The sequence below is a fragment of the Sceloporus occidentalis genome, unplaced genomic scaffold (genome assembly GCF_023333645.1).
Source record: "Sceloporus occidentalis isolate IW3139 unplaced genomic scaffold, rSceOcc1.0.p SCAF_100, whole genome shotgun sequence".
In the NCBI taxonomy this organism is placed as follows: Eukaryota; Metazoa; Chordata; class Lepidosauria; order Squamata; family Phrynosomatidae; genus Sceloporus; species Sceloporus occidentalis.
The window spans coordinates 3,569,474-3,581,968 of NW_028317080.1; the positions used below are offsets into that span (position 1 = coordinate 3,569,474).

At 38.8% G+C, this 12,495-nt stretch overlaps 1 protein-coding gene across 3 annotated transcripts in view; it reads left to right on the forward strand.

The window, feature by feature from the left end:
• Positions 1–873: 873 nt before the first annotated feature.
• LOC149284071 (RNA-binding protein Nova-1-like) overlaps positions 874–12,495 on the forward strand; it is a 39,704-nt gene continuing 28,082 nt past the window's right edge. For 2 of the 3 annotated variants that reach the window (XM_089497196.1, XM_089497198.1), the window contains exons 1-2: positions 874–1,009; positions 2,798–2,941. In XM_089497196.1, the coding sequence (XP_089353322.1) occupies positions 874–1,009; positions 2,798–2,941 (280 nt within the window). The remainder of the gene's footprint in view (positions 1,010–2,797; positions 2,942–12,495) is intronic. The other variant, XM_089497197.1, reaches the window with a different exon arrangement.

Below are 12,495 nucleotides of genomic sequence, written 5' to 3' on the forward strand. Positions count from 1 at the left end.
TAGCGGAGTTGGTGTGTTGAGCTGACCTATATAGGTTCGTGTAGGTAGCATAGATGCTTTGTGTGGGATGCTGGGTTGGGAATGTGCTCCAACATCCTTTATATACACAGACACTTCAGACACCAGCCAAGAGAGGACTGAAAGCACCGAGAGCAGCAGCCACATGAGAGCCAGTGCGAGCAGCAGGCAGGGGGATTATTAGAAAACAAAAGAGAGAGGAGGAGGAGGAGAGAACCAAAGGAAACAACTCGCAGCCTGCAATCAACGTTACTCCTCTCACACACACATCCACATCTCGCTCTCTTTCCTTTCTTTCCTCCTCAGCCCCTTTCTTATCCTCCTTTCCTCCACACACCCCTTCTCGCTGGCACCCTCCCCTCTACTCTGTCTCTTCATCCCAGCCACCCGCTTTATTTTCTGCCCGCCACCTCTTTCTGCTTCCCTCCCTCCTTTATCTTTCTTTCATTCCCCCAAATCGTTCACTATTATCCATCCTGTCTCTCTTCCCTGCTCACCCTCCTTGCCACCCCCACCATTCTGTACCCCTCCCCCCGATTTTTTCTTTCTCTCTCTCTTTTATTCCTCTCTCTCTTCTTTCCCCTCTCTCTCTCTTTTCTCTCCATCCCTTCCTCCCCCTCCTGGCTCCTCTTTTATTTATTTATTTAGGCTTGCTCTTCTGTGTCTGTGTTTTCTCTTTCTCTTTTCTGTTGCCGTGTCTGTAATTTTTGGAGGTGCACCAGGGGGGCTCCCATTTGCAGTGCTTGCAGTGCAGGTAGCGGGGTCCCCTAGCCCTCCTCCTACTGCCCCAGCTTGTGGCCCCCCCTCCACCCCCAGTGTCCCCCGGTGCTCCCTTGCTTGCTGCAGCCTACCAACATGATGGCGGCAACTCCCATCCAGCAAAACGGGACCCATAGCGGGGTACCCATAGACCTAGACCCTCCAGATTCTAGGAAGAGACCCCTGGAAGCACCACCGGAGGCTGGAAGCACCAAGAGGACCAACACCGGAGGTAAGTGCTTTGGCTATAATGCACCAGATCGGGGTTATATGAATGCAGACCGCAGACACCCCTCTCCCGGCAGTGTATGCGCCCCCCCAATATGTGCAAAAACCCGAACTTTAGCGCCTTCTGTCAGGGGCTGCTTATCTAAGCCTGTCCATTGTAATCTATGGTCAAAATGGCGTCTTCATCTGTTATTATTGCGTTTTTTAAAGCCTTGCATCTTCAACCTGTCGTATTCTTTTATTGCAATAGACTTGCTATAATAAAACTGCATACCCTCCCCTATATTTTTTTTTTTTGGCCGGGGGGGTGCAAAGAGATGGAGGAAGAGGGTGTCCTGGATGCTTGAGATGCACATTAAGGTATATTTGCAAACCAGAGGGGGGGGCGGAGGAGGGAGGGGGATTAAATTTGGGGTTTGAGGGGTAAAAACACCCCATTGCTGGATGAAGGGTGCAGAACACAGTAGCCTCACAAACACACACCCCCCTCTGGTAACTAAGAGGTTAATTGCCAGTGCTGGAGGATGCATAGAGGAGGCAGGGACCAGAGCAGTCAGCTGAACATCAGTGGCTGCACCTTACGGTCCTCTCTCATTGTTCCCAGGCATCCTTTTATTCCAGGAGGCGATCCATCCCCTTCTCTGCTCCCCAGATTTCGGAATATCTCCCTGTCTCCTTTTTTTCAAATTATCCCCCAACCATCAATTGTGAATTGGGGGGAGGGGGTGGGGTGGGAGAGATAGACTCAGCTCACAGGAGCTGGGGGGTGCTTCTTCTGCATCCTGGTGATGTGTCCCAGCATCTTCGCGTTCATTTCTATTGGAGGCATAACAATGCAACGATGCAGAGGTGAATGCATTTGCTGAGGATTTTTCAAGGAGGATCAGTGGGGTGTTTTTTGTTTTTTTTTTTTAATTTTTTTCTGACTTGGATGTATGCTTCCAGCAAAGGAATCACAAATGGACCTGCACTTTTATCATAAACTGTACAGGGATATATATTTACTGGAACATGTTGAGGTTATGCAAAGTCAGTGACTCGTTATATATACTAAATAAACATAACATCCAACATTCCTTCCATTTCATTCAGCAAAAACATTTTCACTTTTATTTGTGGGGAAAAAAAAGGAATTCATCGGTCAGTTTCGGTTATTTTAGCCTTATGTGAGTGACTATCATTGATGACCCTATCCCTCACCATAAATAACTGTGATTTAATCGGTAGATCGTTTAAAAATAAGGAGAGGAAATCTTCTTAAACTGCTTTAATTAATAAGCTTATAGGAGGATCACGAGAGATTGAAAGCAGCTAAAGAAATACATTGGGATTAGAAGGGGAAGTGATTCCACTGATTTTTATTTTCTTGGCAACCACTTAATGCTTTACAAATTAACCATGTTGTTCAGTGTTGGGATTTTGCAGTTCTACACATATCTAATCCATCTTGCGTGTCGGATATTTCATTGCACCATTTTGCCATCCCATATTGCTTTTTCTTTATTTTTCTATTTATATAGTGTCCACTTTAAGCCTTTCCCATGTATGTAATTCTAACCATTATGGGCTATTTTTCCAGTCCAGTTTTCTTTTTAAAAAAAATATATGTTCCTAAATAATTTTCAGATATGTATGATTCTTAGAGATAAAGCACAGCGGTGTGGATTTATATATATATATATATATATATATATATTGCATTTTAATACTTGGGTAATCGCACATCTGAAAATATACATTTCAGTTCTACTACACTTGCTAACTGTTGATTTTCCTTTTTTTCCTTCTTTAGAAGACGGACAGTTTTTCCTGAAAGTCCTCATTCCTAGTTACGCCGCTGGATCTATTATAGGCAAAGGAGGACAGACCATTGTCCAGTTGCAGAAAGAGACAGGAGCCACCATCAAGCTTTCTAAATCCAAAGATTTTTACCCAGGTATGGTTACGTTTGTTCCAGCAAGTGCCATGTATGCATGTTAATTTTTCAATCAGGATAAGAATGGGGTGAAGAATTGTGTTTATTGTCTACATATCTTATTTCATTTTCATTTTAATATTGATGTGGAAATCGTGCCATTCTTTCATTAAATGTTTGAGCATGCTATATGCGACATGTAACATTTATTGACAGTTTGCTCCCAAGTGGCTCTGTTATCATGATATTAGAAAGGGTACGTGAGGAGCAGAATTGGTGGCAGTAAATTAGAAGGCAGCTTTGGGGAATTGATGGATGGGATCCTCATAAGACCATAGTGTCATTTTAATTTCAGCCGGTGGGAATGCGGACTTTCTTTTTTCTTACAACAAAAACATAATAGTGAAATGCAGAATTTAATATAATCAGGTTCCATTATGTGGAATTTATAAATGTGGTTTCTAGAAGAGATGAAAAAATATATATGATAACACTTGTTTATAAATAAAATAAATCTTACAATGTCTTTTGTGAGTCACAGGAGTAAAGCATGTTGCAATTGTATACCTCAGTACACTATCTGACATCTTTAAGTACAATACTGTAACATATTAATGTACGCAAAAAAAAGATAATGGGACATAGTATATATACATTAAAAAATGAAGGATGTATCTTTTTTACTGACTGCACTGTCAATAATATCAGATATATTTCACCATGAAAGTTTTACACTGGGATATTTGATTTCGTATTCTGCCTTTTTGGGTCAGTAAAGAAAAAGTCAGGAATTTTATTACCTGTTTCAATTAAAGGGTCATCAAGCATAGTCTTAGAAACATGCAGGGAACAAAATGTTCTAGGCCTAATTTTTTTTCTGTAACCTAGAAAATATTTTATGGTAAAAAGCCTTATCATAAATAATCACTATTTGGGGGTCATTTATGAGAATGATAGCTCTGTAGGTATAACTTAAAAACATATTAAAGAGAGATAACTCCAGATAAACTAAAGGGAGTTTGTAACTTTATTTTTGCTCTCATCCTTTTTTAACTCATTCAATGTAGGAATGGAATGAAATACTGTACCAATACTTTGTCTACCCTGGCAATTTAGAGGTTAAACAGCCAGGCAAGTCTAAAGATCCACTTACCCCTTTTTTCCTTGGAACGGTAAAAAATTATATGTGGTATTAGCTACCGATTGCATGGGAGCCTGATGCATTATTAGTCATATGTTGGTTTATTTTAACACGTTAAATAATAAGCAATGCATTGGTAATCATCCTCCAAATGATCATATCTGTGTACATGAGAGCTGTTGTTGGGAAGGTGTAAGAATCAAGTTGTTTTATATGATCATCAATTATAGGCTGAATATTTATTTGACAAATATGGCTAATTTCTAGCGCAATAATAAAATAATTTCTGCAGGCCTTGTGAATCAGTGCAGTTGGAGCCTCACAGCCTGAAAATAAGTATTGCAGGTGCTTAGATACCCAGATTCAAAATTGGCGGATGCGCAAACTCTTCAATGGAGGAACTTACATTTAAATGGAAAATGCTGATGAAAATGCGTATCCGATTATGGCCGCCTTTAAGTATACTATCGGATGAGTCTTTGAATGATAATGAGCCCGTCCTAGGATATTGCGGCACTCGCACATAAATACCAGTTATAAAAATGGACGTTTTCTTATTAACCCAAGACCAAACACCAACATGACTAGGAATTCAGTTTTTAAGTAGCTGAAAGATGCAGGCAATGGGATTTAGCACTGAGGTTTAATAAGGTAATATATCTGGCAAGCAGCCGCTCAGCCAAATTGAATTTTGCTGTTTAACAGCTGAAAATGAAATAGAATTTTCTTGAATTATACATGAAGTTGTATCAGATGTGCCGAGATATTATAGGAAATTGGTGTTTATAAAAGATTGTCCAAATTGTTAATTAAAAGCTTTTTTTGCCAAGTGCACTGTGAATTGGTGAAGGATTGGTGTCACCATCTGGTAGTTCTAACTCTCTGCTCTGCGTTTCCGTTTTAGTATTTCTTTAACACGATTATGTCTTTATCTTGTTTTTAGAATATTTTTATATTTCAACATTAACATAGCCAACAATATGTTGACTGCTTTTGTTGAGGAAAAATATAGAATTATGACCATGTTGTATTGCTTCTTGTTTGAACCTCTTTGAATTTTTGTATGCCATTATGCTCTGTTGCTTAGTGACGTCATTTTGCGTCACTTTTTCCTAGAAAGGTTTTTTTTAGAAAGAGACTGAGACATTTTTGGGTGAAAGTTTTAAACCAATAACGGCACACGTCATTAAATTTTGTTGAACGCCTGCATTCTGAAGCTTCTACTATAAGCATAGAGAAAATCCTATATTATATTCTTTATCATGAGAATGTATTTTATGAATTATTTTTTTTTATATTTAAATGTAACGCCCAAATAAGCAATTTTAACTACTTTCCCAACACCTGTTAAATGTCCATTTATCTCATATGATGCGATATACAGCCACCTGTTATTCCGCAGCTGATTTGTCCTGGAATTTCAGTGAGCAGGGTTTTTTGCTTGATCTAGTTTTAGGGTTATGATTCTTTCTAGTATGTGAATGCCAAGGCAATAGCTTTTATTTCTTTATAATCATTAGGATTGCAGTTTGTAGAACCCCTTTATTCATCAATGTAGCTAAAAATATTTTTTGTAAAACAAATTGTGTTATATGAAAAGGCTGAATTTATATATATATTATATATTTATTTATTTATTTATTTATCTGTGCCCAAAAAAAAAAGGGGTCTCAGGAATTGTGAATATACAAACCTTTTGGGTAGCTCTTATTAATTTGATGGTAAGCATTGATTGAAAGCATATTATCTGGAAAGATAGCTGAAAGGATTGTAGACTGTTTCTACATTCATTTTTTTCTTGCATTAAATTTCAGCTCGTTTTCTTGGTTGTCTTTTTTTATGTTTAATACAGATCGTCATTAGCTGCAAAAGAAATGTAAGGGGCGAATGAATACACATTATAAGCTGATAGAATAGATTACAAATACGTTTGTCACAATTTGGTAAAAGTAAAATATATTTAATAAAACCAAATAACAAAGGAAATATTTTGGTATCAATTATTTCCTAATTATCTTGTTTTAACTTTTATTTGTGAGCTATGTATAATTATGTGCTGGTGGGGGTGTTTTTTGAAATGCAGAGATTCATTAATGTCACTTGTTTTGTCTTGTTTTACTGGATATGTATCATTATTTTAAATTTTTTTTGTTCCGTTATAATTTGATTGATCAGCCATTATACACAAATTACATAAGAATGCATTATATCTTCAAGATACCCAACAAGCTTTCATGAAGCCCTACTAGAGAATCTCTAAGTAGCACATGTTATGTTAATCTTACATATGGTCAGTCGTGTAATTTTGACACATAAGCAAAAAACATAAGCAAAAACAAGTATAAATATAAGTTGGAGAAATCAAATACGCAATCAGCAAGTTTTTTAAATTTAGAAACAATGAAAAGCAATGGTGATATATACTTATAAACAGATATGCGAGTATAAATGAAATCTTTAATATATTATTACATGCATGCATTGACTTTATATCCCAACTAATAGTTGAATTATTGTATAGTTAAATTTAAATAATTGCACATTTAAATTATTTTTACATTGCTTAACACACGCACACGCACACACAAACACACACACACACACACATATATATATATATATATATATATATATATACACCCTATAGTAGAGGAGAATAGCATTTCAGATCTGTAATGTGTAATACATTTATGCCATAAAGGAGCACATTTCGGAGAGAACAAATTTCTATGACAGAAAGGGGCTATCATGTTAAATATGTGATCATGTTCCAAGCTTTACAATATACATCTATACGAGTCAGAATTAGGTGAGTATACTAGGTTCCGCAACCCCCAGATTAACTGCATCTAGTGATAATTAGCAAATATTTATACAGAAGAAAGGAACATAAAATTGTGTAATTTTCGAACGAATTGCTAGCTGCTTCCAATATTCACCTTCCAGAATGCTTGTTTCTTCAGAAGGAGATTTAAATCAGGCATAGCCAGCTGAATGTGCTATATCCATAAGTCCAGCGTGGAGTATCTTTTCATTTTGTTCAACTCAATAGGAGATATTCTTAGATTGATCATATTACTGTTTGAGCAATTAGCAAACCTTCCAACATACAAGGCGTCAGGACTTTATCTCCCTAACCGTGTTAGCGCTATGGCCGTATCCAAATCAGGACAAAGCCTCTGTTCTGAGCCATGTGTTGCTGTATAACAGTTAAGCTCTGCTTGTTTCAGGGATGGCAGGAGAATTTGCGAATTGCAGATCTCCAATGCACAGAAAGAACCTGAAGCTTCTAAAAATTATTACATTTTCTTTATAGAGCGCCAGCTCCTTCCGTAGCGTTGTTGGAAAAGTGACAGCTAACAATATTAAAGCTGACAACATACAGAACAGACTATACATTTAACACACATAAAGGGATAGTAGTACAGACATAGACTTTGTGAAGCAAAAAATAACTATGATTCCATGTTGTACAACCTCGTTCAGCACTTTTTGGATCTACAGGTAAATTTGCTGACAGAATTACAGTAGCTTTATTTTTTAACTTCCATATGTAACAACATTCTCCAATATGTTGTGTATAGTGATGTTCCTTTATCATTCTCGGTTGTACTCAGCACTATCAAAATTGTTCAAATAAGAGAAACACATCATAATTTACATTTTGCAAAAAAAAAGTGTAGTATATCATCAGCCGCTTGGCAATCAACGTGAAGAGAGTATATGTCAGCTTATTACAAGTCATACCGGAACTATTGGCTTTATCTTTCTGTTCCATTGCAGACTCGTGTTTATCCTGAATTCTGCTGCAACACCTCTCAAAAAGTCTATTTGTTTCTGTTCCAATTATTTATTTGTGTTGAGCTTTGGTTATTTACACGTCTCTGGGTCTCAGCCAGCATTATACAGACAGAGAATGAAAAATGGTTTGCGACCGACTGAGTGCTAAAGCAGGAGGAGCTCCGAGTGTGACTGGCTCCCATTTAGAAAGCAGTGATGCCTCATCAACATCGATGACATGAATGATTGAACCCCAAAAGGTCACACCATCTTTGGCAGCTAACAGGTTAAAGGATATCAGTAAAAAGATCTTTGAGGTTCTCAGCTGTACTGTAGGCATAGAAACACCCCTTTGCAATTGTGACAATAATTGTTGATTAATGTACTAATCTCTACACAGGACCTGTTTTGCATTTGACTAAGTCAAGTAAGAACGATATTACAATTCATACAGAGGACCTTCACCTGTCTATGCCAAAATGCTGTGTATATGTATATATACCTCTATGGATCAATTAAGCAAGTTAAACATCAGCTATTTCACCTTTGATATGGAAGAGACCCCTTTTTAGAGCCTTTAACCCTGTACCAATGCTGCAATTTTACAGGTTTATTAAATTAACATCCTGTGCATGCGCAAGCATCAAGAAGCGTTAGGCTGTAATGGAGCAGTAATGGCCATTTTCCAAGCAGCAGTGAGGCAAACGTGTTATATTTATTGCACGGCCCTATGTGATGCTGCCTGTGCGTTTACAGACATTTGGGGGCACCCTTGCACACTCTCAAAGCAGTCTACCTTAGATGCTCAAGATTGACTCTTGGTCACAGCCGTCCATGCCAATGACAGCCTGCAAAAGATGGGGCCAAGCAGCTCTACAGATTGTTTCACATTGAAACGGTTTTCGAGAACAAAGATGTGGGATGACTTCATGTCTCTTCCTGTAAGAAAATAAACCATAAGTAGCCATTACAAGTGTTGTAAGGTGAGCAGTTCAGCCATGAAGTGGGTGATGAAGCTCTCAGTGCCACCATCTGTGATGCATTTTTCACAAAAAGCCACCTTTGAACATGATACACTAGGATTTGTACAATTTAGTTACACTTATATCAGCAAATCTATTACCCCACCACAATTCAGCCCCCCGTTTTCTCTCCACTTAGCCTTGTGACGACAACCCCTGACAAATGTCTTTACTCCATGGGAGATGTTAGCAGAAGATGACCAGAGCATTAGATATAATGTAAGGAGGTTTTGCTTTAATGAGAAGTCCTAAAGGTTAATACAGTGAAGGAACTTAAATATGCATAGGGTAGGAATTAAGACCAAGGGCAAAAGAGGGTTTGAGGTTTTTAAACCGTAATGGACAGTGAAGACTGAGTGAAAGGTTCTTATCTGCCTACAATTCTATGTTTCTCTAGGTTGTCCCTTTTGTGTGTGTGTGTGTGCGGAGTGGGTGGGGGTTGGCCAACCTGAGCCTCTGCAGCTGTCGAACTAAAGTTCGAGGTCCTCAGCAAAGTAGATCATGAGAGTTGTAGCTTCACAGCTGGACAGCTACAGATTACCAAAGGTAGGAACGATATAAATGGGGTGAGCCTTCGACTGCTGAAATATTAACTCTTTAATATCGCTAAAGTAAATTTTAAGATATTTCTTTGATTTAAACAAGTGTTATTCAGCCTAGGCTATTCTTGGGGTTCACTGGGGTTGGCCCTTAATAATATAAAGTCAGTCAGTGGGATGAAACTGCAACTCTCCTAGCAATTCTCTATTGTGAACCCCAAATGTTCCATTGTATTAACTGTAGCATAGAGCCTGTTCACTGATATTTTTTAATGGGGTGATGAATGACTCCGCTGCCAGTAGGTATTCCCAGGCTACCCAATGTTCCCAAAGTAAGAAAATACATTTATTTTTAAACGCTCTTGTTCCTTTAGTGAAGAAACTGTATGGCTAGCGTTAGAATTGTTATGGAGCAAGGGAGAGTTACTTATGGGTTACATCAATAATAAATAGTGTGGAGGGATTTCACTATAGCACTTGCTAATTTATCTTAACAATGGAATTGTTCACCATTCAATGCACCATTCCCTCGATCCTGTTGATTGCAGACTTAGTTTGTGTGATTTTGACTAAGGCCCAGGAAGCCCATAAGGTGCAACAAGAGCGCACCGAAAAAATTACTTTGAGGTTGTTGAGAAGTTTCAAACTAACAGGTTCAGAAATGCAGCATGTGCATTTTGTCACAGGTTAGTGATGTTATGTGATAAATAGTTACCATGAGCAGCAACTGTTAACCAATCACTTCTCTACAACTCTGTCACAGGACAGTTTGGTAGCACTCGAGTTAAAGTAAAGGGTCCAATATCCCCAGGTAATTGGGGCCAGCTAGTGGAAGCGTAACTACACAGGTCTCCGGTTTCACTGCAGCTGCTGTGGTCCTTAATTACCCTGACCTATAGGGCAGGAAAGGCAGTCTTTGCTAGTACCCTTCTTCTGATGCACAGGCAGCTCCTCCTTACCCAAATCCCTCTCATACCCTTAAAGGGGTGGCAAACTGGATCATTATACAGATATGTATTGCAAACAGTATATTTTTGCATAGTGAAAATTGTCACAGATTATAAATGCATGGTAAAACCTCCATGAAAACCTCCAGATTAGAGATTTATAGTGATATGGATAGTAATAATTAAATTTCAACCCCATACAGGAATCAGGGCTATACAAAGTTAGGGTTTAAGAGAAGAAAAAATGTTGTTGCCACAGCTTGAACTTTTCACACATGGGATGATCCATCTTCACTACTTCTGAAATGCCTGGCAGATGAGGGACACATACCATTACACTGCATAGCTCCCATGCGTTCCGTGGGTTTAACAGATTTGCTCCAACCTCAGAATATCCATTGTTGATTTGTTTAATCAATGTTTTTGTCAGGGGTTACTTAGGTTTTTCAACAAAAGGTATAAGATCACGCAGTTTTGGGACGTTTTGTTACATAGACAACGGATTCCCTGCTGTCCTGTATACAGTAAGGTTTGTTGTATGCCGAGGAACAAACATGAATCTACTGGGCAGCAAGGAAGAATATTGATGCAGCCCTTGCCAGGTAGTCCCTGAAGAGAACCATGTCTCTCTGTAAAAGAAACTCAAAATTCCACAACTCTCCACATCAGGGATGCCCTGGTCTAGGAGGCAGGGGGTAACTGCCCCCTGGGCCAATCCAGGATTTTAAAACAGGGCTGGTCAGTTTTGAACAGGAAAACTTGTAGAGGTGGGGGCTTGGTTGGGTTACGTAATGCAATGTAATACAACGTTACATGGTCCTGCTGCAGTAGTGCAAGGTAAGTGAGTGTGTGTAAGTGTGTGTGGGAGCACCTGTCTTAACTTGGTGCCAGCTGCCCCTTCTCTATCTCGTTCATTTTACAGAATAAAATACTAATAAAACAGAAGGATTTCATTGATAGGCACCAACTTAATGAGGTCTGTGGTGGACAATTCATTGATGTTCTATGGACATTCATAAACCTTGCCTTGGACACTGGTGTCCCTCTAAGGACACTTTGCTTATCGCTGAATGATTTATGGATAATGGAACCTGTAATAAAGCCGTTTATCCTCTGCTCAGTCCAAAAGTGGGTAAAAGAGATAAAAGCTCTACTCACTTTTGACAATGTCTACATTGGTGTTTAAAGTTTAAATGCTCATCTGGACTACAGTCACTTTCAGTTTGGACGGACCTCCTATCTATATTCCTCTTTACCCTTGGAGAAGAAAAGTCAGATTGAACGTCTCATTAAGACACATGGACCCTGGCCAACATTCAGAGCATGTTTAAGATCCCCTCTCCTGGAAGTGAAGATATTCCTGTAATCTCTCAGCTTTTGCAAGGGAGAGATTCCTCCTGAGTATGTGCTCAGTCACCTGCCAACTAGGAGACACATTCTGTGAACAGCCTTATCATTTCTCAGCTCCGTCGTCGTTGCAGTAATGCCAAATAAACTGCTGACAGGAAAAAAAAAAACACTGGGGAGAGAGATAGATCTGTGTAGGATGTATAGATAGATTGACAGATAGGTAGCACCTACAGAAATACAAATTATTTATATTTTTAATATATTTTATTTATATTTAATTTTTTATAAGGCTAATTAGTAGTACCTCCTAACACCTATGGTATAATACAGTAAAGGCAATAATAATATATCGTTTTTATTATCTGGACGCACACCAATCAAAGAATTTAGTATGCAGTGCTACCAACAGTGATGGATTATCCATTAGGCACAATGGACAAGGGAGCATAGCAGTAGGTGCACCGTGGCAGAAGGCGGGTATTAAGTGACCCCACATGACTTTTTTTTTAAATGTATAATTTTATGGTTTTTGTATACTTTGGCTTTCTGGCCTATTGGCAGTGGTATATTTACTTTTGGGGCCACCCTAGGCCAGACCTAGGCCATCGCCCCCAGTCGCCTCCACCTCTGTGGTCAGATATCCAGTACACTAAAAGGCCTTTAAGATATGGAGCACCAGGATATAACGTAATATTCTGGCGCACGGTATCCTACAGGTGTGCAGTGCTTTTTATTAAAGTCTATGGAGGCTTTGGAGAGCCGGTACAACCTTCATAGATTAAATAGGACAGTTGGG